The 26142-nt window shown below is 44.4% G+C and overlaps 1 protein-coding gene and 1 long non-coding RNA gene across 2 annotated transcripts in view; one reads left to right on the plus strand and one right to left on the minus strand.

Annotated features, from left to right (window-relative positions):
• LOC139535389 (zinc finger protein GLI1-like) overlaps positions 1 to 26142 on the minus strand; it is a 149411-nt gene that overhangs the window by 64834 nt on the left and 58435 nt on the right. Inside the window, exon 2 of the mRNA XM_071334747.1 lies at positions 3347 to 3492. Coding sequence (XP_071190848.1) covers positions 3347 to 3417 — 71 coding nt within the window. The 5' untranslated portion in view covers positions 3418 to 3492. The remainder of the gene's footprint in view (positions 1 to 3346; positions 3493 to 26142) is intronic.
• LOC139535388 (uncharacterized) lies at positions 21724 to 23416 on the plus strand. The gene is made up of 2 exons (XR_011667116.1): positions 21724 to 21781; positions 22280 to 23416. It is a non-coding gene; the product is annotated as an uncharacterized lncRNA (long non-coding RNA).

Genomic DNA, 26142 nt, shown 5'->3' on the forward strand with positions numbered 1-26142 from the left:
GGCCAGTCCAGCTCCAGGGCAGGAGCCTTCCTCTGCACCGATGCCCAGTCCAGGCACGGAGTCCAGTCCCGCTCCAGGGCCGGAGCCTTCCTCTGCACCGGTGCCCAGTCCAGGCACGGCGTCCAGTCCAGCTCCAAGGCCGGAGCCTTCCTCAGCGCCGATGTCCAGGCACGGCGTCCAGTCCCGCTCCAAGGCCGGAGCCTTCCTCTAAGCCGGTGCCCAGTCCAGGCACGGCGTCCAGTCCCACTCCAAGGCCGAAGCCTTGTGACAACTGACAACTGTCTCTGTTGCCATTTATGAATGTGTTATTCAATGATTTCAATGGGCTACAGTAGCAGTAAAAGCCAAATTCAATATTTTATCAAATAATCTTTTATTATTTTTATATACCTAAAGGGCTCCTAAAATTCCAATTGAAATAGCTAAATGATCCATGGTATGACCATCTTAAAGTAATTGCATATGTTAGCTTGGCACCTACTACCATACCCCGTCCAAAGGCACTTACATTTTTTGTCTTGCCCACTCATCCTCTGAACGGCACACACACACAATCCATGTCTCAATTGTCTCAAGGCTTAAAAATCCTCCTTTAACCTGTCTCCCCCCTTCATCTACACTGATTGAATATGATTTAACAAGTGACATCAATAAGGGATCATAGCTTTCACCTGGATTCACCTGGTCAATCCGTCATGGAAAGAGAAGGTGTTCTTAATGTTTTGTATACTCAGTGTATGTAAGTAAAATCCCTGGGAGGCGAGTTGATATAATTCCAAGTCTGGAAAGTTAAAACCAAGCTCAGACTTAGGAAGATGTCAGACTTTGCTTTTCATTCTATGAGTTTTATTTGCCCATATAAAGTATGTTATGACCGAGTATACTTTTTGAAAGAATGTCTTCAGTGAGCTAATTGGTATTACAGAGAATAAATATAAAAACTTTGGGAGCCATGCCATTCTGAAGAGGTTTATTCAAGCTTTCATTTTGTTGAGTAATGGGATAAAGTTATCTTTATTTATACAACGGGTGAGTCTAATCCTGGATGCTGATTGGTTAAAACCGCATTCCAGCCGGTGTCTATTGCACAAGTTACCACCGGCTAAAGCTATGATGTTGAAATGCCTATTTATGCTCCATCTGACAGCGCAATCCACTGTCTCATTTGCCAAGCCAGACAATTTATGAACTTGATCTCCACTGTAAAAAGCATCTAGATATTATCTCCCATTTCCTTTAGATTAGCAATTCGTTTTCAGTAGCGAACATTTGTATATATCTTGCTGGCTGTCTCTCTGACATTTGCAACATTGTTTCAGTATTGAAATTTGATCTCCAGCTGTTGCACCAAAAGACCAGCCGGCTTGGGTAGCAACCCTAGATTTGTGTCAGGACTGTATCTTGTGGAAGGATGAAATTGTATGAATTAATTCATTAACATAATTCTTATTTGAATATGTTGGTGACCCGTTGTATAAAAATTATAATGCCCTCAAAGTCGGTATTTGGAGGATATATTGGCACGTTTTGACTTTGTCTCGAGCGTAACAAAACCCGTGCCAATATATCCTCCAATCACAGGCTTTTTGGGCATTATCACTTAAATGTTTGTTGTTTGTTGTCACTTGTTAAGCATCCTAAGTATTTGATATTTTTTGTGGTCCACTTAAAGAATTGTTGTAGATAATGAGTTATTCTTTTTCTTTTTCCTATTGCCATTATTTCCTGGTTTTTTTCACGTTCATTTTATATCCTGATATTTTAGAGTATTCTGAAATTATTTTTAGCAAGGGGGGCATTGAGTTTCAATAAGTTTAGTTTATATTCATGTTACGTTTGCGTCATGTCTAATTATTTCTGTAAACGGTTTAATTGCCAGTGCAAACTAAACAGCTGATTCAAATGACCATCTCATCATCAATCTTTGATTATATAAATCTGCTGTGTAGTGCTGGGGCAAAAACCAAAATGTGCACCGAGTTTGGGAATCCCTGATCTGAACAGCCATGAATTCTGAGGTGTTGTGATGTTTCCCACTCCCCACCAGATGGTGATGTACTCTAATTCACAGTAATGTTGTTAAAGCTGTAGCTACTAGCTACCCAGATGGGGGTTTCCCTTCTCAGCTGAACAGACTAGGGAAGCCTAGCTGGAACGTTCCAATGTTCTCATACATTTCAATGTGTTCTTTACTCCCTTTTCTCTCTCACTCTCTCTTTCTGGATTCAGAACTTTTCTCCACTCACACACACACTCTCTCTTTCTCTCTCTCTTTCTCACTCCCGCTCCCCCTCCCCCTGTCTTTCTTTCTCTCTCCCTATATTCCTCTCCCGTAGAGCAGACTTCATTCATCCCTGTACCTTCTAAGTCTCCCTTTCAGCTCTCTAATTCGTTCTCCACAATGTGTATTCCTCCTCCTCCTCCCGCTTTCTCTCCCCCTTTCTCTCTCCCTCTTTCTTACTCTCGAATCTGGTAGAAGTAAATTAAGCTTTTCTTTCACTCTCTCTCTCTCCACCTCCCTCTGATTTTTCTCCCTCTGTTTCTCTCTGCCTCCCTGTCCCCCTTTTCTCTCTCCCTGCTCTCTCTTTCTCCTCTCTTTCCCACATCTTACTCTCTCTCTTTTCTCTCACTCTCTCCCTCCCTTACTTTCTCTCTTCATCTCCCTCTATCCCTCTCTTCCTCTCTCCCGCTATCAGAGTAACCTGAGCAGGGTAAGGTAGGGTGGGAGGGAGGGAGGGCAGTCATGCAGAGCCTGGCCGGCCTGTAATTAGCAGCTGAGAGAGAGAGAGAGATCAGCTCTCTCTCTCTATCTCCAAAACAATTGCAGTTTAGGCTTTTAGCTACTCAGAGAATGCCGTCTGTCTGTGAGTAGAATAAAGAGAGCCCCTAGACTAGACGAGTCGTCAGATTGTTTTACAGTACGTATGGAGGAACGAGAGTGAATCATTCATATCTGTCTGTTTGTTAGTGTCTTTACAGTCTCTTGTGTGATAAATGTTACAATAACATAATATCACAGTAAGAAGCTGGCCAGTGCACCAGATTTGATTTCAAGTTCAGGGATTATGGTAGAAAAGTGTTGATAGTTTTAGGTTAGACTGGTTAGACTAAGGACAAGGAGGAGGAGTGGCGGTTGCTGTTGTTGTTGATGGTGTTGTTGTGTTGTCTTACCCTCTGGATGGGATAGACAGGACAATTATTGACTTCTTAATTTATTAATTTTTTGTTTTTATTTGGCGTTTTGTCTTGTATGCTTGTTCTTATTTTCTACTGTCTTTCGATTCTCTGTTGATGTATTTTTTGTATACACACCAAAATAAAAAGTTGGTCACAAAATATATCTTACCCTCTGGGCGGCTGGTTGGGTGTAGACTCATAATGATACAGCCCCTGATGTGGCTGCATGTCCACTGGCATTGGGGCTCTGTCCTCTGCTCAGTGCTCTATTCTGTTCTGTGACGGAACAGGACAGCCAGCCAGCAGCCTCACGCCCTGAGGGAAAGACAACGAGAACCACCGTTAGGAGACGTAAACACAATAATAACGTTTAGAACTTAGAACCACCGTTAGGAAAACCGTTAGGAAACACAATGACAGAAAACCAACATTTGAACTTAGAACCTAGAATTAGAACCATCCGCAAGCCATCTAACGACTTCTTGAAATGTGTCTTAGGTTAGCAATAGCATTGTTCTGGAAAAAACATGCTGAACTGAAATATGAATGCGTAGACACACACACACACACACACACACACACACACACACACACACACACACACACACACACACACACACACACACACACACACACACACACACACACACACACACACACACACACACACCATTGTACTTTTTATTCACAACCACCCTGTCATGGACACACTCTCTTGTAGACACACGCTGAATCACAAACACACTTGTCTTGCCCGTACACGAGGCACAGAGTGTCTAAATGAGCTTTTTCTGATGCCACCCAAAGTGTTCGTGTGGTAATGAAGTCCTGTGATCGTACTGTTGACATGCCCGGACAGGCTATGAGAGATTAGCCTGTCTTTAGGGACACAAACAATGATTTACTGCATTAGGCTCTCGCCCCACTGCCAATCTCTCTCTGTCTGTCTCCAAACTGAAGACACGGGCCAAAAGAGACATACTGCAGTATACAGAGCCAATGGACTGTCTCTGTGTCCCCAAACTGAAGAGGAATGCCACAATGGAGCCTTACCAGAAATCAAGAGATCAACAGGCATGTTTTGGGCACTGTGTGTGTGTGCGTGCGTGCGTGCGTGTGTGCGTAGAATTGTATGTGGGCAATTAGCCTCAGAAAGCTAGTGAGCACCTGCTCATTACAACCACCCACATCACTCCAGGTACTATTACTATTATTGCTGTAGGCTCTGGTAGGCACTTAACACCGCAATTAGTATAACATATTACAGTACACACAGAGTAGACATCAAACACAGTCAGCCAACAGAGAACTTCAGGACATGAGGAACTGCCATCCATCATAAGACCCATTATCAGCCTCAAAAATGTATCCTGTTACGTTTTTGCAAAAAGTTAGGCATCAACTGATTGACGCTTATGTCAGCTGGCCATGCTCCCAGCAAGCTTTGCGGTGCGAATGGTAAAAGATGAGCATCAACCAATTGACGCTTATGTCAATACATTGCATTCAATGGGAAAAGATGAGTGTCACAGGGTTGAAGCTTATTATCAATACATTTGGAGTCAATGGGAAAGGACGAGTGTCAATCTATTGACGCTTATGTCAATACATTGTTCTGGGGGAAACACTTTAGACCCAAACTGTTACAGACCTATATCCATCCTGCCCTTCTAAAGTCTTCGAAAACCAAGTGAACAAACAGATCACCGACCATTTCGAATCCCACCATACCTTCTCCGCTATGCAATCCGGTTTCCGAGCTGGCCACGGGTGTACCTCAGCCATGCTTAAGGTCCTAAACGATATCATAACCGCTATCAATAAAAGACAGTACTGTGCAGCCGTCTTCATCGACCTGGCCAAGGCTTTCGACTCCGTCAATCACCGTATTCTTATCGGTTCACTAACTACTTTTCAGATAGAGTTCAGTGTCTCAAATTGGAGGGCCTGTTGTCCGGACCTCTGGCAGTCTCTATGGGGGTGCCACAGGGTTCAATTCTCGGGCCGACTCTTTTCTCTGTATATATCAATGATGTCACTCTCGCTGCGGGTGATTCTCTGATCCACCTCTACGCAGACGACACCATTCTGTACACATCTGGCCCTTCTTTGGACACTGTGTTAACAAACCTACAAACGAGCTTCAACACCATACAACACTCCTTCCGTGGCCTCCAACTGCTCATAAATGCTAGTAAAATAAAATGCATGCTCTTCAACCGATCGCTGCCCGCACCCGCCCGCCCGACCGACCGACCAGCATCACTACTCTGGACGGTTCTGACTTAGAATATGTGGACAACTATAAATACCTATGTGTCGGGCTAGACTGTAAACTCTCCTTCCAGACTCATATTAAGCATCTCCAATCCAAAATTAAATCTAGAATCGGCTTCCTATTTCGCAACAAAGCCTCCTTCACTCATGCTGCCAAACTGACTATCCTACCGATCCTTGACTTCGGCAATGTCATTTACAAAATAGCCTCCAACACTCTACTTAGCAAGTTAGATGCAGTCTATCACAGTGTCATCCGTTTTGTCACCAAAGCCCCATATACTACCCACCACTGCGACCTGTATATTCTCGTTGGCTGGTCCTCGCTACATATTCGTCACCAAACCCACTGGCTCCAGGTCATCTATAAGTCTTTGCTAGGTAAAGCCACGCCTTATCTCAGCTCACTGGTCACCATAGCAACACCCACCCGTAGCACGCGCTCCAGCAGGTATATTTCACTGGTCATCCCCAAAGCCAACACCCCCTTTGGCTGCCTCTCCTTCCAGTTCTCTGCTGCCAATGACTGGAACGAATTGCAAAAATCACTGAAGTTGGAGACTTATATCTCCCTCACTAACTTTAAGCGTCAGCTGTCAGAGCAGCATACCGATCGCGGCAGCTGTACACAGCCCATCTGTAAATAGCCCATCCAATCAACTACCTACCTCATCCCCATATTTGATTTTGTTCTTCTGCTCTTTTGCACACCAGTATTTCTACTTGCACATCATCATCTGCACATCTATCACTCCAGTGTAAATTGGTCAATTGTAATTACTTCGCCACTATGGCCTATTTATTGCCTTACCCCCTTACTTAATTTCCACACACTGTATACAGATTTTTCTATTTGTGTTATGGAGTGTACGTTTGTTTATCCCATTTGTAACTCTGTGTTGTTGTTTTTGTCGCAGTGCTTTGCTTTATCTTGGCCAGGTCGCAGTTGTAAATGAGAACTTGTTCTCATCTGGACTACCTGGTTAAATAAAGGTGAAATAAAATAAAATAAATAAACATTGCAGCCAATGTGAAAAGATGAGCATCAACCAATTGATGATTATGTCAACATTTGTCAATGGGTCTCTCTCTCTCTTCTCTAATCCCCTTTTCCCCATCTCGCTCTTCCCTCTCTCTCTCTCTCTCTCTCCCTCTCTCTTATTTTCTTTTTCTCCCTCTCTCTTTCTCTCTATTGCCTCTTCTCTCTCCCTCCACCTTCTGTCTCCACCCTCTCGCCCTCTCGCCCCTCCTCTCTTTCCCTCCCTCTCTCTCTTCTACTCTCTCTTTCTCCCACTTATCTCCCTTCTCTCTCTCTCTTCCCTTCTTCACTCTGTCCCTCTCAAAATAGCTTCAAGAGCTTTGTACAAATACTGATGGACTCAACTAACAAAAGAATGGACAATCTGACCAGAGAAGTCCAAGACCTTACGAACAGTTTGCAGTTCCCCGCAGGCACAGGTGGATGTCCTGAAAGAGACTTTCAACAAGATGACAGCAAACTGTAAATCCACGCGAGAGGACATCAGCACTGTCTGTGAACCATTATTAACAATGACTTGAAAAACAGACTATCTAGACTCTAGATTAGCAAACTGAATAGGAGACCAAACAAGCAGCAAACAAAGAAGAAAGGCTTTTGAAAAAGTAACAATTTTTCATAAAATTATACCGTTTTCTTAGCTAGCTAAGTTGTTTACCTGTTGCTAGGCAGTTGCTAGGGACATTCCTGAAAGAAGCTAGCTAGCTAACAAGGAGTGTCTAGTTGGCAGAAGAGAAGAAGGGACAAAGAAGGGACAAAGTGGGACAAAATAAGGACAGAAGAAAAGGGAAAGGGGACATTAAGGTGAAGCAGTCCTCTAAAGACACAAAAGACAATTATACAAGAAACAACACTTCTATTGCCTCTCCCTCTACGATACGCACTTCCGGTTTGGTTTGGAGCGAGTAGTTGCATTCCGCTTTGCTCCACAGGTAGTATTACAGGTAGTATTACATTTCATTTCATTACAGTACAACAGTTTGATTTGTTTGATCTTAGCTGGCTACATAGCCGTCTTTGTATCCAAGATAATTGTGTAGTCTAGAGTAATTGTCGAGGTTACCTAGCCAGTTAGAGGTTACCTAGCCAGCTACACTTTCAAACAAAGTCAACAACGCAGCCACTGCTAGCTAGCCTATTTCACCAGCCAGCAGTACTATATCATTTTAGTCAATAAGATTTTTTGCAACGTAAGCTTAACTTTCTGAACATTCAAGACGTGTAGTCCACTTGTCATTCCAATCTCCTTTGCATTAGCGTAGCCTCTTCTGTAGCCTGTCAACTATGTGTCTGTCTATCCCTGTTCTCTCCTCTCTGCACAGACCATACAAACGCTTCACACCGCGTGGCCGCTGCTACTCTAACCTGGTGGTCCCAGCGCGCACGACCCACGTGGAGTTCCAGGTCTCAGGCAGCCTCTGGAACTGCCGATCTGCGGCCAACAAGGCAGAGTTCATCTCAGCCTATGCTTCCCTCCAGTCCCTCGACTTCTTGGCACTGACGGAAACATGGATTACCACTGATAACACTGCTACTCCTACTGCTCTCTCCTCGTCTGCCCACGTGTTCTCGCACACCCCGAGAGCTTCTGGTCAGCGGGGTGGTGGCACTGGGATCCTCATCTCTCCCAAGTGGACATTCTCTCTTTCTCCCCTGACCCATCTGTCTATCGCCTCCTTTGAATTCCATGCTGTCACAGTTACCAGCCCTTTCAAGCTTAACATCCTTATCATTTATCGCCCTCCAGGTTCCCTTGGAGAGTTCATCAATGAGCTTGACGCCCTGATAAGTTCCTTTCCTGAGGATGGCTCACCTCTCACAGTTCTGGGTGACTTTAACCTCCCCACGTCTACCTTTGACTCATTCCTCTCTGCCTCCTTCTTTCCACTCCTCTCCTCTTTTGACCTCACCCTCTCACCTTCCCCCCCTACTCACAAGGCAGGCAATACGCTTGACCTCATCTTTACTAGATGCTGTTCTTCCACTAATCTCATTGCAACTCCCCTCCAAGTCTCCGACCACTACCTTGTATCCTTTTCCCTCTCGCTCTCATCCAACACTTCCCACACTGCCCCTACTCGGATGGTATCGCGCCGTCCCAACCTTCGCTCTCTCTCCCCCGCTACTCTCTCCTCTTCCATCCTATCATCTCTTCCCTCTGCTCAAACCTTCTCCAACCTATCTCCTGATTCTGCCTCCTCAACCCTCCTCTCCTCCCTTTCTGCATCCTTTGACTCTCTATGTCCCCTATCCTCCAGGCCGGCTCGGTCCTCCCCTCCTGCTCCGTGGCTCGACGACTCATTGCGAGCTCACAGAACAGGGCTCCGGGCAGCCGAGCGGAAATGGAGGAAAACTCGCCTCCCTGCGGACCTGGCATCCTTTCACTCCCTCCTCTCTACATTCTCCTCTTCTGTCTCTGCTGCTAAAGCCAATTTCTACCACTCTAAATTCCAAACATCTGCCTCTAACCCTAGGAAGCTCTTTGCCACCTTCTCCTCCCTCCTGAATCCTCCTCCCCCTCCTCCCCCCTCCTCCCTCTCTGCTGATGACTTCGTCAACCATTTTGAAAAGAAGGTCGACGACATCCGATCCTCGTTTGCTAAGTCAAACGACACCGCTGGTTCTGCTCACACTGCCCTACCCTGTGCTTTGACCTCTTTCTCCCCTCTCTCTCCAGATGAAATCTCGCGTCTTGTGACGGCCGGCCGCCCAACAACCTGCCCGCTTGACCCTATCCCCTCCTCTCTTCTCCAGACCATTTCCGGAGACCTTCTCCCTTACCTCACCTCGCTCATCAACTCATCCTTGACCGCTGGCTACGTCCCTTCCGTCTTCAAGAGAGCGAGAGTTGCACCCCTTCTGAAAAAACCTACACTCGATCCCTCCGATGTCAACAACTACAGACCAGTATCCCTTCTTTCTTTTCTCTCCAAAACTCTTGAACGTGCCGTCCTTGGCCAGCTCTCCTGCTATCTCTCTCAGAATGACCTTCTTGATCCAAATCAGTCAGGTTTCAAGACTAGTCATTCAACTGAGACTGCTCTTCTCTGTGTCACGGAGGCGCTCCGCACTGCTAAAGCTAACTCTCTCTCCTCTGCTCTCATCCTTCTAGACCTATCGGCTGCCTTTGATACTGTGAACCATCAGATCCTCCTCTCCACCCTCTCCGAGCTGGGCATCTCCGGCGCGGCCCACGCTTGGATTGCGTCCTACCTGACAGGTCGCTCCTACCAGGTGGCGTGGCGAGAATCTGTCTCCGCACCACGTGCTCTCACCACTGGTGTCCCCCAGGGCTCTGTTCTAGGCCCTCTCCTATTCTCGCTATACACCAAGTCACTTGGCTCTGTCATATCCTCACATGGTCTCTCCTATCATTGCTATGCAGACGACACACAATTAATCTTCTCCTTTCCCCCCTCTGATAACCAGGTGGTGAATCGCATCTCTGCATGTCTGGCAGACATATCAGTGTGGATGACGGATCACCACCTCAAGCTGAACCTCGGCAAGACGGAGCTGCTCTTCCTCCCGGGGAAGGACTGCCCGTTCCATGATCTCGCCATCACGGTTGACAACTCCATTGTGTCCTCCTCCCAGAGTGCTAAGAACCTTGGCGTGATCCTGGACAACACCCTGTCGTTCTCAACTAACATCAAGGCGGTGACCCGTTCCTGTAGGTTCATGCTCTACAACATTCGCAGAGTACGACCCTGCCTCACGCAGGAAGCGGCGCAGGTCCTAATCCAGGCACTTGTCATCTCCCGTCTGGATTACTGCAACTCGCTGTTGGCTGGGCTCCCTGCCTGTGCCATTAAACCCCTACAACTCATCCAGAACGCCGCAGCCCGTCTGGTGTTCAACTTTCCCAAGTTCTCTCACGTCACCCCGCTCCTCCGCTCTCTCCACTGGCTTCCAGTTGAAGCTCGCATCCGTTACAAGACCATGGTGCTTGCCTACGGAGCTGTGAGGGGAACGGCACCTCCGTACCTTCAGGCTCTGATCAGGCCCTACACCCAAACAAGGGCACTGCGTTCATCCACCTCTGGCCTGCTCGCCTCCCTACCTCTGAGGAAGTACAGTTCCCGCTCAGCCCAGTCAAAACTGTTCGCTGCTCTGGCACCCCAATGGTGGAACAAACTCCCTCATGACGCCAGGTCAGCGGAGTCAATCACCACCTTCCGGAGACACCTGAAACCCCACCTCTTTAAGGAATACCTAGGATAGGATAAAGTAATCCTTCTAACCCCCCCCCCCCTTAAAAGAGTTAGATGCACTATTGTAAAGTGGTTGTTCCACTGGATATCATAAGGTGAATGCACCAATTTGTAAGTCGCTCTGGATAAGAGCGTCTGCTAAATGACTTAAATGTAAATGTAAATGTAGATTCTAGAGGGTACAATCCAGGAGGAATAACATTGTTGTGGGTGGCATACCAGAGTCTTCACATGAGAACTGGGCCGAGTCTGAGGAGAAAGTAAGAAAAATGATCACTGAAAAGCTGCAGATGGATCATAAGAAGATTGAGGTGAAGTGCGCCCACAGGTCTGGCAAACCTGCAACCAGCCCAAGTAACAGACCCAGGACGATAGTGGTCAAATTCCTGAGGTTTAAGGACAAGATGGCTGTTCTGGAGAGAGCCAAGAACTTGAGAGGAACCAACATCTTTCTTAACGAGGACTACTCGGGAGATGTGCGCCAGAGGCGGAAAGAACTTATCCCAGCCATGAAAGCTGCCAGAGAGCGTGGGGACATTGCCTACCATGGGCTCATTGTACACTCTCCCTCCCAAAAGACTGGGAGGAGTGAGAGAGCATAGCTTCCAGGTCAGTAGCACAACGTCACTCACACATACACCAACTGTCACCCACAAGTGTCTGATTGACTGACTCTATTAGGCGAACCACGTTCTTGTCACGATTTGTGTGTTTTCTTTCTTCTTATTATGTCCATCTTCGACAAGCTACCTAGGAAAGGCCTAACAATAGATCATATTACATCAATAACGTGCTAACGTTGGATGACGTTCATACATTGGCCATCGTCGAAACGGTCTAAGATCCATTCCTTTAATGATACAGCAGTAGCAATACAAGGATATCACAACTACAGAAGAGACAGGGATGCCTATGGGGGGAGGGGAGGGGGGGGGTTGCTTTATATGTTCATAGCCATATTCCTATACATCTTAGAGAGGACCTCATGACAAATGTCTAATGTTGTTGAAGTGCTGTGGTTACAAGTTTACCCCAAGTTTACCCCGTTTACCCCGGCTCTTCTTTAGGGGTGTTGCAATCAGCCGACCAGAGTATTTACAAAGAGTGCAGGACCTACATCATCCACGTGTGTTGATCACATTTTTACCAATGTATCCATACCCATTGAATATAGTGACCGTAGTATAATGGTTATATCCAGAAAAGCAAAAGTTCCAAAGGCGGGGACTAAAATAGTGTATAAGAGATCGTACAAACGTTTTGAAACGATTCCTGTGTTGAAGATGTGAATAATAGTTGCTGTGTCACGCCCTGGCTTTAGTTATATTTGGTTTCTTCATTATTTGGTTAGGTCAGGGTGTGACAAGGGTGGTTTGTTTAGTTTTTGTATTGTCTATGGGTTTTTGTCTTGTCTAGGGTTTTTGTTATCTATGGAGATTTTGTATTGTCTAGGGGTAATTAGGTTGATGGTGGCCTGGATGGGTTCCCAATCAGAGACAGCTGTTTATTGTTGTCTCTGATTGGGGAGCCTATTTAGGTTGCCATTTTCTAAGTTGTTTTGTGGGTAGTTGTCCATGTTTAGTTGCCTGTGAGCACTACGTTGGCGGCACGTTTCGGTTGATGTTTTGTTGGTGAATTCTTATATTAAGTAAGTATGTACGCTCACAACGCTGCGCCTTGGTCCACTCCTTTAAACGGCCGTGACATCCTGGTCTGATGTCTGTGAGAAGGAGCATCTAGAAGCAAAGGGAGTGGTTAATGTCTGGCTGATTGGCAAGCCTTGAAGTGCTTTAAATAAAAGTATGGGCAGAACGACTAATTCAACGCCATCTTTCATTGAATTAGAAGGCTCATTCATCACAAAACCTTTTGATATTGCCACTTATTTTAATATTTCACTGGCAAAGTAATCAAACTCAAAATACTGTGAGCCATCATCTTCATGCATAAAAGACCAAATAATGAAATAAAAACGTAATTTTGAATTCTGTAAAGTTAGTGTGGCAGTGGTGGAACAATTATTGTTGTCCATCAATAATGAGAAACCACCTGACATTGACAACAGATGGAAAGCTACTGAGCATGGTATTGGACTATATTTCCACTCCTGTTTCTCATATCTTTAATCTGAGCCTTTGTCCTCAGACATAAATTCATTCCGCTCAATACCCTAACTACTGGACATGCAGTATGAGGACACCGAGGTCCGGACCGACGTAATTAATAAAAAAAATATATATATATATATAATAATACAAATATATATTTTGTATACAATAAAGAAAATCAATTATGGGTCAACATCTGAATATAGCTCAAAGCGTTGATCAAAGCTCAGAATGCTTATATCTTGATTTGCTCGCGTCCCTGGATTTGCCTTTTTAGCAACACATTAACTATATTCTCAAACGGCGCCAAACTACGCCTTCTCGCGGCACAGTCCGAGGGCCTGAGATATGAAATGAACTACCCCAGGTCGGAGTCAGCTCCAATAAGCAAGTAGAGACGCTGATGACTGTGTTTTTGCGAGATTACCGGACAAAAGGCCAATTTTAAAACCGTCCTGCGACTTCTGCCATGTCTATAGACATCCCAAACAACCAAAAACCTTCTATCAGAGAATGAGTGCACAACTGGTAGCTAGCAACAACGTTGAAGGGCTCTGGCTAGTATTACTTAGCCAGCTAGAAGGATGAAGTTAAATGGAGCCTACCTCAGCAGGAGCAGAAAATAGGCTACTAAGTTCTCATAATAACTGCTTTACAGAGAGTAGGCTACTGAGACAGGCAGTGATGTGGTGCTCAGTGGTGAGGCTGAGGCAGGCTGCGATGCATGCAGGAGAAAGCAGAGGAGACAGAGAGAGAGGAAGCAATCAAGGAGAGAGGTTAGTACAGTGGTTCCTGAACTTGGGGCCGGGGCCCTAAGAAAATCTGTACTAATCTTATCAAATAAATTAGGAACTTAAAAAAAGAAGATATGTTTCAATATGAACATCTCAAGATGGCCTGTCTTCCATAATGCCCTAGGCCTACATTAAAATGCAATCCAAATGTAATACGTTTTGTTTATATTCGTGGTTGTTTGTCATATCTCGATCACCCTCTAGAGTTTTTAGTTTACCCATTAACCACCTTTTTTTACCACTACATCACTGATATTAATAAAGAATCGTAAATAATATTCGAATAATTCACATGAATGTCATCATACGATCATCTGTGTGCTCCATTGATGTCTGTTTGTTCGGAGCTTGATTAGTAATGCCTAGGAATACGCTATATAATTTAAGAAAAGAGATAGCTATGTAAAGAGTTGATGATTTCGTGCAATTCATCATTACAACTGACTGAACAGTCGCTGATGCTACGTATCAGTGTGAATGATTTCCCATATTTCCCCCCTTTCAGGGGTATAACATTACAATTGTATAACTAATAGGCTATGTGTTTGTAGATGGACTGATGTGAATGGACCTACAGCAGTCAAGGTGATAATGGATGGGGTCGTTTTTGCTGTTCTCCAAACAGCATTTTAACGTTTTATTTTATTTTATATAAAGGTCAATTCCTGGGGGCACACCCTTCCGGACCACACTAAAACTCAAACCCTGGTTACAGCCCTGATTCCACTACCCAAGAATGGTAAAGTGCCATTTATTGGTTCTAATAGCTGACCAAACAGCTTGCTACAGGCTCTTAGCAAACTTTTGAAAATAATTATTTGACCAGATACAATGCTATTTCTCTGTGAACAAATTACATTAAATTGCAAATGAACAACAGACTTTCAGCATCCGTATAGAGAAGGGCACTCAACATGTACTGCACTGACACAAATTACTGATAATTGGCCTTAAACAAAGCCTCTGTATCTATGTACACTGATGATTCAACATGATACGCAGCAGCAACCACAGCTATTGAAATCACTGCAACCCTAAAACAAAGAGTTGCAGTCCGTTTTGGAATGGGTGGCTAGTAATAAACGAGTCCTGAACTAGAGCTAAAAGCTAAAAGCATTGCATGTGGTTCTAGACCTCAGCTGAATCTGGTAATGAATGATGTGGCTGTTGAGCAAGTTGAGGAAACTAACATTCTTGGTGTTACATTAGATTGTAAATTGTCGTGGTCAAGGCGTATTGGTTCAATTGTTGTAAAGATGGGAAGAGGTCTGTTTGTGATAAAGATGCTCTGCTTTTTTAACACCATATTCGACCAAACAAGTCCTGCAGGCTCTGGTTTTTATCACATCTTGACTATTGCACGGTTATATGGTGAGTAGCTGCAAATAAGAGCATAGAACATCTGCTGCTGGCCCAGAACAGAGCAACACATCTTGCCTTTCACTGTAAACAGATGGCTAATAGCAATAAGATGCATGCCAGTTTCACATGTGCAGTTTCACACGTACGAAAACTCCACATGTGAAAATCTCACTTTCACATGTGGAATTGCAAGTTCACATTTGACAAACATTAACATTTGAAAATCACAATTCTCACATGTGGCATTGCATTTTCACACGTGGGGGTGAAATAGTGTTATTCTCATCACGTGTGAAAAGTTGGTGTTTACATGTTGCAGTATCAAAGTTTCCACATGTGCATGCAAATACAGTAATGGCATTTTGTAAAATGGTTACTTAGCCTACCTGAGTATAATAATTAGAGTGTATTAAAAAATAATGATTTCTTATTTCTGAGCCATCCACTCCTATACTACTGTAGTCCTCCACGGTATTGCATTGATATACATGTACTGAGTGGTACTACTAGGGAGAGGCATTCGGAGTGTTACTTCTGCAGGCGCGGGCCTCTCTTCTTTGTACATTTGTCCGTGACCGTTGGAAGAAGCCCAGTCAAAAGAAAAGAGAAGTCTAGCTCTCCATGTCTCCTCATTTTTTATGCTGTTTTCCGGTTTGTACGCATGGTTACGTTTTCAACATCCAGAGATAACATGTTTTACAAAACTGTGTTGAGTTTTCTGGTCATTTTGGTGTATGTGTGATAGCTAGCCTTCCATTTTGTCCTAGCTAGCTATTTTTAGCTTATGTTATTGTTAGCTGTCCATTGGTTTTTGATACATTTAACACACAGGCCTAAAAGGGATTTTAATGTATTTGAAAATGTGTGAACGTGTTTGCTACTGGAATGAATGTAAACAGATACTTTTATATAATATATACAGCTAACAACAGCAATGTCAAAACAAATTGACATTGATGTTAAAGCTTTATCAATTCCATTCCATTCCTCTCAAAGAAAATTGGAAAAAAAAGATCACCACATTCTTTTGGAGAGATTGGAAACCCAAATTGGTCTACACGGACAAGTTCTGGCCTGGTTTAGATCTTATCTGTCGCAAAGATATCAGTTTGTCTCTGTGAATGGTTTGTCCTCTGACAAATCAACTGTAAATTTCGGTGTTCCTCAAGGTTCCGGTTTAGGACCACTATTGTTTTCACTATATATTTTACCTCTTGGTGATGTCATTCGAAAACATACCAAGACTGTTTCAAGGACAGCTTTTTTCCATCTATGTAACATTGCAAAAATCTGAAACTTTCTGTCCAAAAATGATGCAGAAAAATTCATCCATGCTTTTGTTACTTCTAGGATAGACTACTGCAATGCTCTACTTTCCGGCTACCCGGAAAAAGCACTAAATAAACTTCAGTTAGTGCTAAATACGGCTGCTATAATCCTGACCAGAACCCAAAAATGTGATCATATTACTCCAGTGCTAGCCTCCCTACACTGGCTTCCTGTTAAGGCAAGGGCTGATTTCAAGCTTTTACTGCTAACCCACAAAGCATTACATGGGCTTGCTCCTACCTATCTTTCCAATTTGGTCCTGCCGTACATACCTACACGTACGCTATGGTCACAAGACGCAGACCTCCTAATTGTCCCTAGAATTTCTAAGCAAACAGCTGGAGGCAGGGCTTTCTCCTATAGAGCTCAATTTTTATGGAATGGTCTGCCTACCCATGTGAGAGACGCAGACTCTGTCTCAACCTTTAAGTCTTTACTGAAGACTCATCTCTTCAGTAGGTCATATGATTGAGTGTAGTCTGGCCCAGGAGTGTGAAGGTGAACGGAAAGGCTCTGGAGCAACGAAACGCCCTTGCTGTCTCTGCCTGGCCGGTTCCCCTCTCTCCACTGGGATTCTCTGCCTCTAAACCTATTCCAGGGGCTGAGTCACTGGCTTACTGGTGCTCTTCCATGCCGTTCCTAGGAGGGGTGCGTCACTTGAGTGGGTTGAGTCACTGACGTGATCTTTCTGTCTAGGTTGGCGCCCCCCCTGGGGTTGGGCTGTGGCGGAGATCTTTGTGGGCTATACTCGGCCTTGTCTCAGGATGGTAAGTTGGTGGTTGAAGATATCCCTCTAGTGGTGTGGGGGCTGTGCTTAGGCAAAGTGGGTGGGGTTATATCCTGCCTGTTTGGCCCTGTCCGGGGGTATCATCGGATGGGGCCACAGTGTCTCCTGACCCCTCCTGTCTCAGCCTCCAGTATTTATGCTGCAATAGTTTATGTGTCGGGGGCTAGGGTCAGTCTGTTATATCCGGAGTACTTCTCCTGTCTTATCCGGTGTCCGGTGTGAATTTAAGTATGCTCTCTCTAATTCTCTCTTTCTCTCTTTCTTTCTCTCTCTCGGAGGACCTGAGCCCTAGGACCATACCTCAGGACTACCTGGCATGATGACTCCTTGCTGTCCCCAGTCCACCTGGCCGTGCTGCTGCTCCAGTTTCAACTGTTCTGCCTGCGGCTATGGAACCCTGACCTGTTCACCGGACGTGCTACCTGTCCCAGACCTGCTGTTTTCAACTCTCTAGAGACAGCAGGAGCGGTAGAGATACTCTGAATGATCGGCTATGAAAAGCCAACTGACATTTACTCCTGAGGTGCTGACTTGTTGCACCCTCGACAACTACTGTGATTATTATTATTTGACCATGCTGGTCATTTATGAACATTTGAACATCTTGGCCATGTTCTGTTATAATCTCCACCCGGCACAGCCGGAAGAGGACTGGCCACCTCTCATAGCCTGGTTCCTCTCTAGGTTTCTTCCTAGGTTTTGGCCTTTCTAGGGAGTTTTTCCTAGCCACCGTGCTTCTACACCTGTATTGCTTGCTGTTTGGGGTTTTAGGCTGGGTTTCTGTTCAGCACTTTGAGATATCAGCTGATGTAAGAAGGGCTATATAAATAGATTTGATTTGATTTGAATTCACCTGATTTTGCACTACTTTGGACAAAATCAAGAAGTCAATATTCTTACATTTCAGCAATTTCAGCAAATTCTGCATTTGTTAAATAAAGGTTAAATAAAAAAGAAATAAAGTGTGTGATTAATCATGACTTGATTACGTATTTATTTTTTACATTTGACAGCCCTTTTTCGAATTGAACAGTCAATATTCTGAGATTGAGACAAATTTACAATAAATATACATTGGGAGAGAAATCCAGTGTCAGCCTTCTTGGTTTAATGGTCAAGACATTGGCTTCTCCCCTGGGAGACTTTGGGTCTAATCCTGCCGGGCACAAAAGCACACATATGAAACTGAGAGTATCACATGTGGAATGTTGGGAAATCAAATGTCTGAGTCATGTGAAAAGCCACGTGAAACTGCACACGTGTCTGAAAACGACATGTATTTTTCATGTTTAATTGTGTAAGGGTATTTAGCATATGTCTACGCCAGAGAGTGTGTGTATGACAGGGTGGGGTTGTGAATGAAATCTCAATGGTTGTGCATGTGTGTGTGTGTCGGAGTATGTGACAGAAAATTGTGTGACAGCGGGACAACTTGCCTGTATAAAGAGGAGTTAAGATCAATAGAGAAGTGTGTGTGGAATAATCATTTGGTGGGTGCTCATATTTGCCCAGTTTTCTTTGCATATGCCTACTCCCCCTGAGACACCCTTCAGAGAGTGGGGTTCTGGCCAGGGTCGGCCATTATCAACAGCAACCCTGGAGCAATTACAGTTAAGTGCTTGCTCAAGGGCACAATGACAGATTGTTCACCTTGTCACCTCGGGGACTCAAACTAGCAACCTTTGGGTGACTGGCCCAACACTCTAACCACTAGGCTACCTGCCACCTTATGTGTGCACACCCGCATGTCCATGTGCATGTGTGTGATGGCATATTTCTCTGGAGAGAGGTAGGTGGTGGGCCGTAGCAAGCTATCTGCTTTAGATGATCGGTCTCTGTCCAGGGAGGATCTGTTTTTTACATATTGTGTATATTTATTTATTCTAAACACATTTCCGTTTGTTGATCAAGTCAACTCTTGCAAATTATTTCAAAATACTTTTATGTTCGCTAGCAAAACTGTAAACCAATCAAAACATGTGTACTATCCATGGTACTATCTCTGCTGGTCAAGTCTGCCAATCACGTTATTCGCATCTAAGATAGTGGACAGCTGGTGACATCTCAACTTAGAACACAGCAACCTTGGTAATGTAGCTAGCTTGCTAGTTAGCTAGCTTGTTACAAGTAGATATGTGGCTAGCTAGCAGGAACAGATCGCTTTATCACTAGCTAACATGTCATTCTGGGACAAGGAGCTTTTTGCTGTCAGTTTATTATAATTAATAACTACTAAATCTATTGGACAAGTAGTGTAAATCTAATACAGTCATCAAGGCAGGACCCACTCATTTCATTCAAACAGACAAATCAAAAATGTAACATTATCCCTGTCAATATTTGGAGTAGGATGACTGCAGAGCACCCTGCCTCAGACTGTTAGGATGTTCATTTTCTAGCTCATAAACACATTCCATTGCTGTGATGATTTATTTATTCATTCTTGTCTCTCACTTTTGTCTCACATGATCTATTCAGCTCTCCTGTGTCCCGCTCCCAAGTGCTATTCACCAAGCACGGGCTCATTCACTCAACTGCGAGGAGAACCATCCTACTGCACTTTGAACTAGCCCTGCTCTCACTATTTAGACGTCGGGACATCATATGCATTTGCATGTTGTCTTTTCATTGTGGGTTTTGTCTCACACAGTCTTGTCAGGGTAGCATGTAGCCTAGCCAACCATCTGGAAAACCTGTCGATTTGCCATCGAGCAAGGCACTTAATCCTAGCTATGAGCATCTGCTAAATGACATTGGGTGGGATCCTTCCAAAATGCAAATGGGGCCTGGGCACACAAATACTCCTAGAGAAACATGTGTTGATGACAGTTCTACAGTCTCCATCAGAGGCCCAGGCTTTTAGGAATAGGTAAAGCGCTCATTTCTGTACTGCGCCCGCCACATACAATATTTATTTAACTAAGCAAGTCAGCTAAGAACAAATTCTTATTTACAATGACAGCCTATCAGGGAACAGTGGGTTAACTGCCTTGTTCAGGGGCAGAACAACATATTTTCACCTTGTCAGCTCAGGGATTCGATCCAGCAACCTTCCGGTTAGTGGCCCAACACTCTAACCACTGGACTACCTGCCGCCCCATTCATTGATTGGTAGGTTACACTATATTTAGATACTTCCAATATTGCCTGAGACACCGTTGTTTTTTGTCTCCGTACTCGATAAATGGTGAAACACTATTTGTGATGGTGTTCTTTGTTCAAATGTATATGCATGAAACGTACATTATGGAAAAAATGTCATCGTAGAATAAAGAATAGATTGGCAAGATTTTGGCATTGCTAACTTTTTAGGAGTTTAGTAGGTAAGTTAATCATTTAAACCACCTAAATGCACTCACAGTCACTGAACATTTAGTATTTGAAACTCAAAGATTCATTTCCCAACTGCATTTTATATAATCCTACAGGCTCTTTATCATTATCCATACATTATATTCCAATGCATCTAACATCATGCATGCCCACAATGGTATCGGGCAGCTGCTATATGAGAATGCTTCTGGTTTACAAATCAAACTATGGTTATCTTATTGCAGAGCACATTGTACAACTGTTTATACAGATGATTGTATTGCAAGGTATGCTATGTGTAGGCTATGCTATATGTAATGGCTTATGTGAATATGCAGCTGTCATTTTTAAACCTCCATTCTAGCATACATGACACACACATCTTTCTATCTACATGCTTTTATTTGGGGTTTCTATGCAAGGTCTGTGATTGAATGTTTCTTTAAAGCCTATAGATAGTTATTTGAAATGTGACATATAATCATGCCAAAACATGATTCAACAATTTCATTAATTGCCAGAAAGATGGCCAATAAAACACACATTGACAATGTGTGAGAGTTGACAGTTCTGCTGTAACGTTGGCTAGCTTTCAATAAATTGGCGAAATGGTCAACGGAGTTACCTTTTCTTATGATCAAGACAATTTGTCTGATGCATATTTCAAGTGCACTCGAAAACAGATATTTATCTTATCTATTTATCTTTATCTATTTTAGTGTTGAGCGCTAGCTATATCTGTTCCTCTTCATCAGACACCAGCACGCGTTTTCACAAGAGGCTGTGTTTACATCATAAATAGAATCAGGCCATTGGCTGCCTTCCTCACGAGGGGTAGGTACGAGAGTTCTGATTGGTTCCACGTTCAGTAGTTCGTCAAATTCGCCTGAGCGGCCGAGTGTTGAAATCTACTTTTTATGTGAAAATGTTCAATAATTGAAGGAGTCAACTATTTTTTTTGTCATCTTAAGAATGTTTTACTGTTACAGTGCATTCGGATAGTATTCAGACCCCTTGGATTTTTCTACATTTTGTTACGTTACAGCCTTGTTCTAAAATGTATCAAATAATTTTTTCCCTCATCAATCTACACACAATACCCCATATTGACAAAGCAAAACCAGGTTTGTAGAATGTTTTGCAAATGTATTTACATAAGTATTCAGACCCTTTGCTATGAGATTTGAAATTGAGCTCAGGTGCATCCTGTTTCCATTGATCATCCTTGAGATGTTTCTACAACTTGATTGGAGTCCACCTGTGGTAAAGTTAATTGATTGGACATGATTTGGAAAGGCCCACACCTGCCTACATAAGGTCCCACAGTTGACAGTGCATGTCAGAGCAGAAACCAAGCCATGAGGTCGAAGGAATTGACTAGGGTAAGATAATTGACTAGAGTTGACATATTGATTATGATTAAGACAGTGAATGCATTTCAATCTCACAAAATCAGAGGCATGAAGCAATATATAGTTAGGATTCCAAACATACAGTAAATAACACTTACTGGCTAACCAGCAAGCTAGCTAGCTAAGTTTCCTAACAATAACAATAAACAATAATACAACAATTTTACTGTTGTAAATCTCTAAAACTCATGATCTGGTTTTACTATGAAAAATATTTGCCTAAGCATGCCTGATAGACATGTAGCTAGGTACTGTCTGGCTACCTAGGTACATGTTCACTGCCTGACCACTGTGCAAAAGTTGAGGGCTATGCCTCTATCAGCCACTTATTGTTCTAAATGTAATTTCTGTGCATATACACATGTATGCATGTTCAACTAGCCTACCCTAATGTTGATGTTATGCTGGCACAGTTCCTCTGTATTTCAAACTGTACAATAGAGTGTCATTTTATTTTTTGTCTTACAGACAATACCGTGTTGTGTGTTGCCTGGGCTTCTTCCTGGAGTGGATTCTAGATACAGAAACAGAATTCCTTTGCCTGTGTGTGTCATTGGAGCAGAACAGTATCCCATGAACTGTATCCCTCTCAATGGACGGGACATTATGCTGGATGTCAAGCAGAAGATGACTCAAGAGGAGCTGAATGGCAGTTTGGTCATGACCACACCCCTCCCATCATTTGTTGATCAACAGATGTCTGCACTTTACACCTCAGGCACGCTCACACACGACACAGCAGCTGTTGCTAAGTCACACTGTACACTGTACAACTATTCCCTGAACTTCACTACACTTGTCATACTGTATGTGTCTTTGAATGGCAATTTCATCATGACCACTTTACTACACAGGAGACATACTCAGGCACACTGAAATGCACTACACTGTTCATCTTGTAGTTTTTTTTGTATGTAACTTTTACCACACAACATTCTTGTTGAATACCCAATTCTCTTTTTGAGTTAGCATTAGTGTACACTCCCCTTGACGAATGAACATCATTTGGATACATCTGAATGTCTAGTATCAGATGTGTATAAGACATTAAGAACAGCTTCCAAATATTACCCTCAGAACAGCCTCAATTCATCGGGGCATGGACTCTACGAGGTGTCGAAAGCGTTCCACAGTGATGCTGGACCATGTTGACTCCAATGCTTCACACAAGTTGTGTCAAGTTGGCTGGATGTCCTTTGGGGGGGTGGCCCATTCTTGATACACACGGGAAACTGTTGAGGGTGAAAAACCCAGCAGCGCTGCAGTTCTTGACACAAACCGGTACGCCTGGCACCTACTACCATACCCCGTTCAAAGGCACTTCAATCTTTTGTCTTGCCCATTCGCCCTCAGAATAGCACACATACACAATCAATGTCTCAACTGTCTCAAGGCTTTTACAATCCTTCTTTAACCTGTCTATTCCCCTTCATCTACACTGATTGAAGTGGATTTAACAAGTGACATCAATAAGGGATCATAGCTTTCACCTGAATTCATGGAAAGAGCAGGTGTTCATAATGTTTTATACACTCAGTGTAAATATCTTCTGTGAATCTATGCAGGAAGACATATTTAGAAGATTGATAAAAAGCCAGGCCAAACACATTTTTGGTTTCGCTTTTATTTCCATTTTTAAAATCCCAGGAGCCAATACAATACTTTCAGCTGTAGGTTGCATACTTCAGGTTCTGCCTGGTTCAGCTTAGTTATCTTATTCTGGTTCTCTAGTAGGAGAACATTGCCAAATCGGGCAGAACTAGAATAATGCAACCTACAGAATGAAGGAGAAAATATCCTGTAGGATTCTGGTACTGTAGTGGTTCCATCCTGTAGTAGGGAACTGGCATTAGACGGTTAGTTCTGTTAATCAGATAATGAATCAAAACATTATCACAGTTTGTCAAAAGCTATAGCTGTTCAAAGTGAGACCTTTCTCTGTACAAAAATCGATCTACATTTTGAAATACAAAGGAATAGCATGGCATTATTTACAAACAGTATCGGTTACAGTGTCCCTGCCACAAAGAAACATCTCACTGCTAGCTAGCTAATGTTGGTCAAAGATAGAACTAACAAACATGTGTACGTTACTCTGCTAAAGGTAACTACCAGTCTAGAAGTGACTACCATAGCATAAGCTAAATTGATGGACACTGTATCCGAAATGTATATGATTTAGCTGATGGTGTCACGGTCGTTTGTAGAAACGGACCAAGGCGCAGCGTATGTTGAGTTCCACATAATTTATTAAAGAAGTGAAACTTTAGCAAAGACAAAACAATAAACAAAAACTAACAAAAAACGAACCCGTGACTAAAACACTAACTCAAAACATAAACAATATCCCATAACCCACAGGTGGAAAAAAATGCTACTTAAGTATGATCCCCAATTAGAGATAACGATAGCCAGCCGCCTCTAATTGGGAATCATACCCAACACCTAGAACCCCACATAGAAAATATAAACTAGACTAACCCCCCAGTCACGCCCTGACCTACTCCACCATAGAAAATAAAGTCTCTCTATGTTCAGGACGTGACAGTACCCCCCCCCCCCCCCCCCCCCAAAGGTGCGGACTCTGGCCGCAAAACCTGAAACCAAAAGGGAGGGTTAGGGGGGTGTCTAGTGTCGGTGGCAGCGTTGGTGCGGGGCGAGGTACCCGCTCATCCCGCGGATCCGCCAGCATCGGGGGCGGCTCTGGTGCGGGACGAAGAACCCACTCATCCCGCAGATCCAGCCATGGATCCAGGCTGAAGACTGTGCCTGGACTGGACCTAGGTGCAGAAGAAGACTCCTGCCATAGAGCGGGACTAGACGCCGTGTCTAGACTGGGCATCGGGGCAGAGAAGGGCTCCTGCCATGGAGCTGGACTGGACGCCGTGCTCGGACTGGGCATCGGCGCAGGGGAAGGCTCCGGCCATGGAGCTGGACTGGACGTCGTGTTCAGACTGGACATCGGCGCAGAGGAAGGCTCCTGCCTTGGAGCTGGACTGGACGCCTTGCTTGGACTGGGCATCGGCGCAGGGGAAGGCTCCTGCCATGGAGCGGGACCGGACGCCGTGCCTGGACTGGGCACCTGCGCAGAGGAAGACTCAGGCCTTGGAGCGGTACTGAACTTTGGGGAGTAGAGAAGTGTGTCTCCAAGAGAACAACAGCATCGAAGTACTATTCAGCAGTGTCCCAAACACTCACTGTCCCTCTGCGCCCAGACAGTGTAGAAGCAGTGCTTTTAGCGTAGTATCACTCACATTCTGCAAGCCCAGCTTCAGTCAAAGGACTGAATCGATCAAGTCCATGGAACCGGGGACTCACCATGAAGAGTGAGAAAAGGAGAGGGTGGTGGTAGGGAAAATTAAGCCATCGTAGTCGCCAAATGTTAAAGGAAATTTTCACTGTCGTCCCGGCCACTATATAGTCATTACTATATCAACAACATTACGTTTTCGTCATAAACATAAAAAATCTCCTCACCACAAGCTAGAACGAGCACATTTGAATTTCACCTGTAGAATCAGGAATGTGCATTTAGATGTGCATTTAGACATCGGATGGACCACTAAGCTCTCCCCATCCCTTCTGGCCACGTCTGGAACAGACCACAAACCCCTCCTCTACCGCTGGTCAGACTGTCTGCAGCAGTATAACTTCTGCCTCCAGTTCACACCAGGCCGTGACAACGTTGTGGCGGACTTCCTCTCCCGCTCCATTCCCAGCCCAAACATAGCGTCAGTGCCGGCTCATGGACATGACCAGGCTGAGCATAACCAGCTCCTGCATACTCCAATCTAGGCTACTGTGTCACTGCAGGAACTCCAGCAGGCATCGGCAGACCACCCCACTCTCTCCAAACTGGTGACCTTCATCGGACAGGGCTGGCCCAACAAAGCGCTAGAGGAGCTGTCGCCGTACTTCATGGTCCAAGAGGAGCTGTCCTGCTAGATCCACACCTGTGTCTTGCGAGGGCTCTGCACTGTGGTGCAAGTGCTGTTCATGCCCATGTCACACTTCTCCCACTGGGGCCTACCAAAGGCCATCACCACTGACAATGGCCCCCAGATGGTGTCCAATGAGTTATCCTCCTACTTGGAAGGGGAGGTGACTCGCCACATCCGCACAGCGTACTACCAACCTCAGGGGAACACCAGACGCTCAAAAATGGCATTAGGTCACACCTCGCACACGGGTGCATGTTTGCCACCAATCTGCTCTAAACACTGCTGCACTACCATGCCATGCAGCAATCCACAACAGCGGTCTCCCCAGCGTCCCTCATGCTGGGACGTGAGCTGCAGCTGGCCCTGGATAGACTCTTCCCTCATCCTCGC

The sequence above is a fragment of the Salvelinus alpinus genome, chromosome 12, assembly GCF_045679555.1.
Source record: "Salvelinus alpinus chromosome 12, SLU_Salpinus.1, whole genome shotgun sequence".
Taxonomy (NCBI): domain Eukaryota; kingdom Metazoa; phylum Chordata; class Actinopteri; order Salmoniformes; family Salmonidae; genus Salvelinus; species Salvelinus alpinus.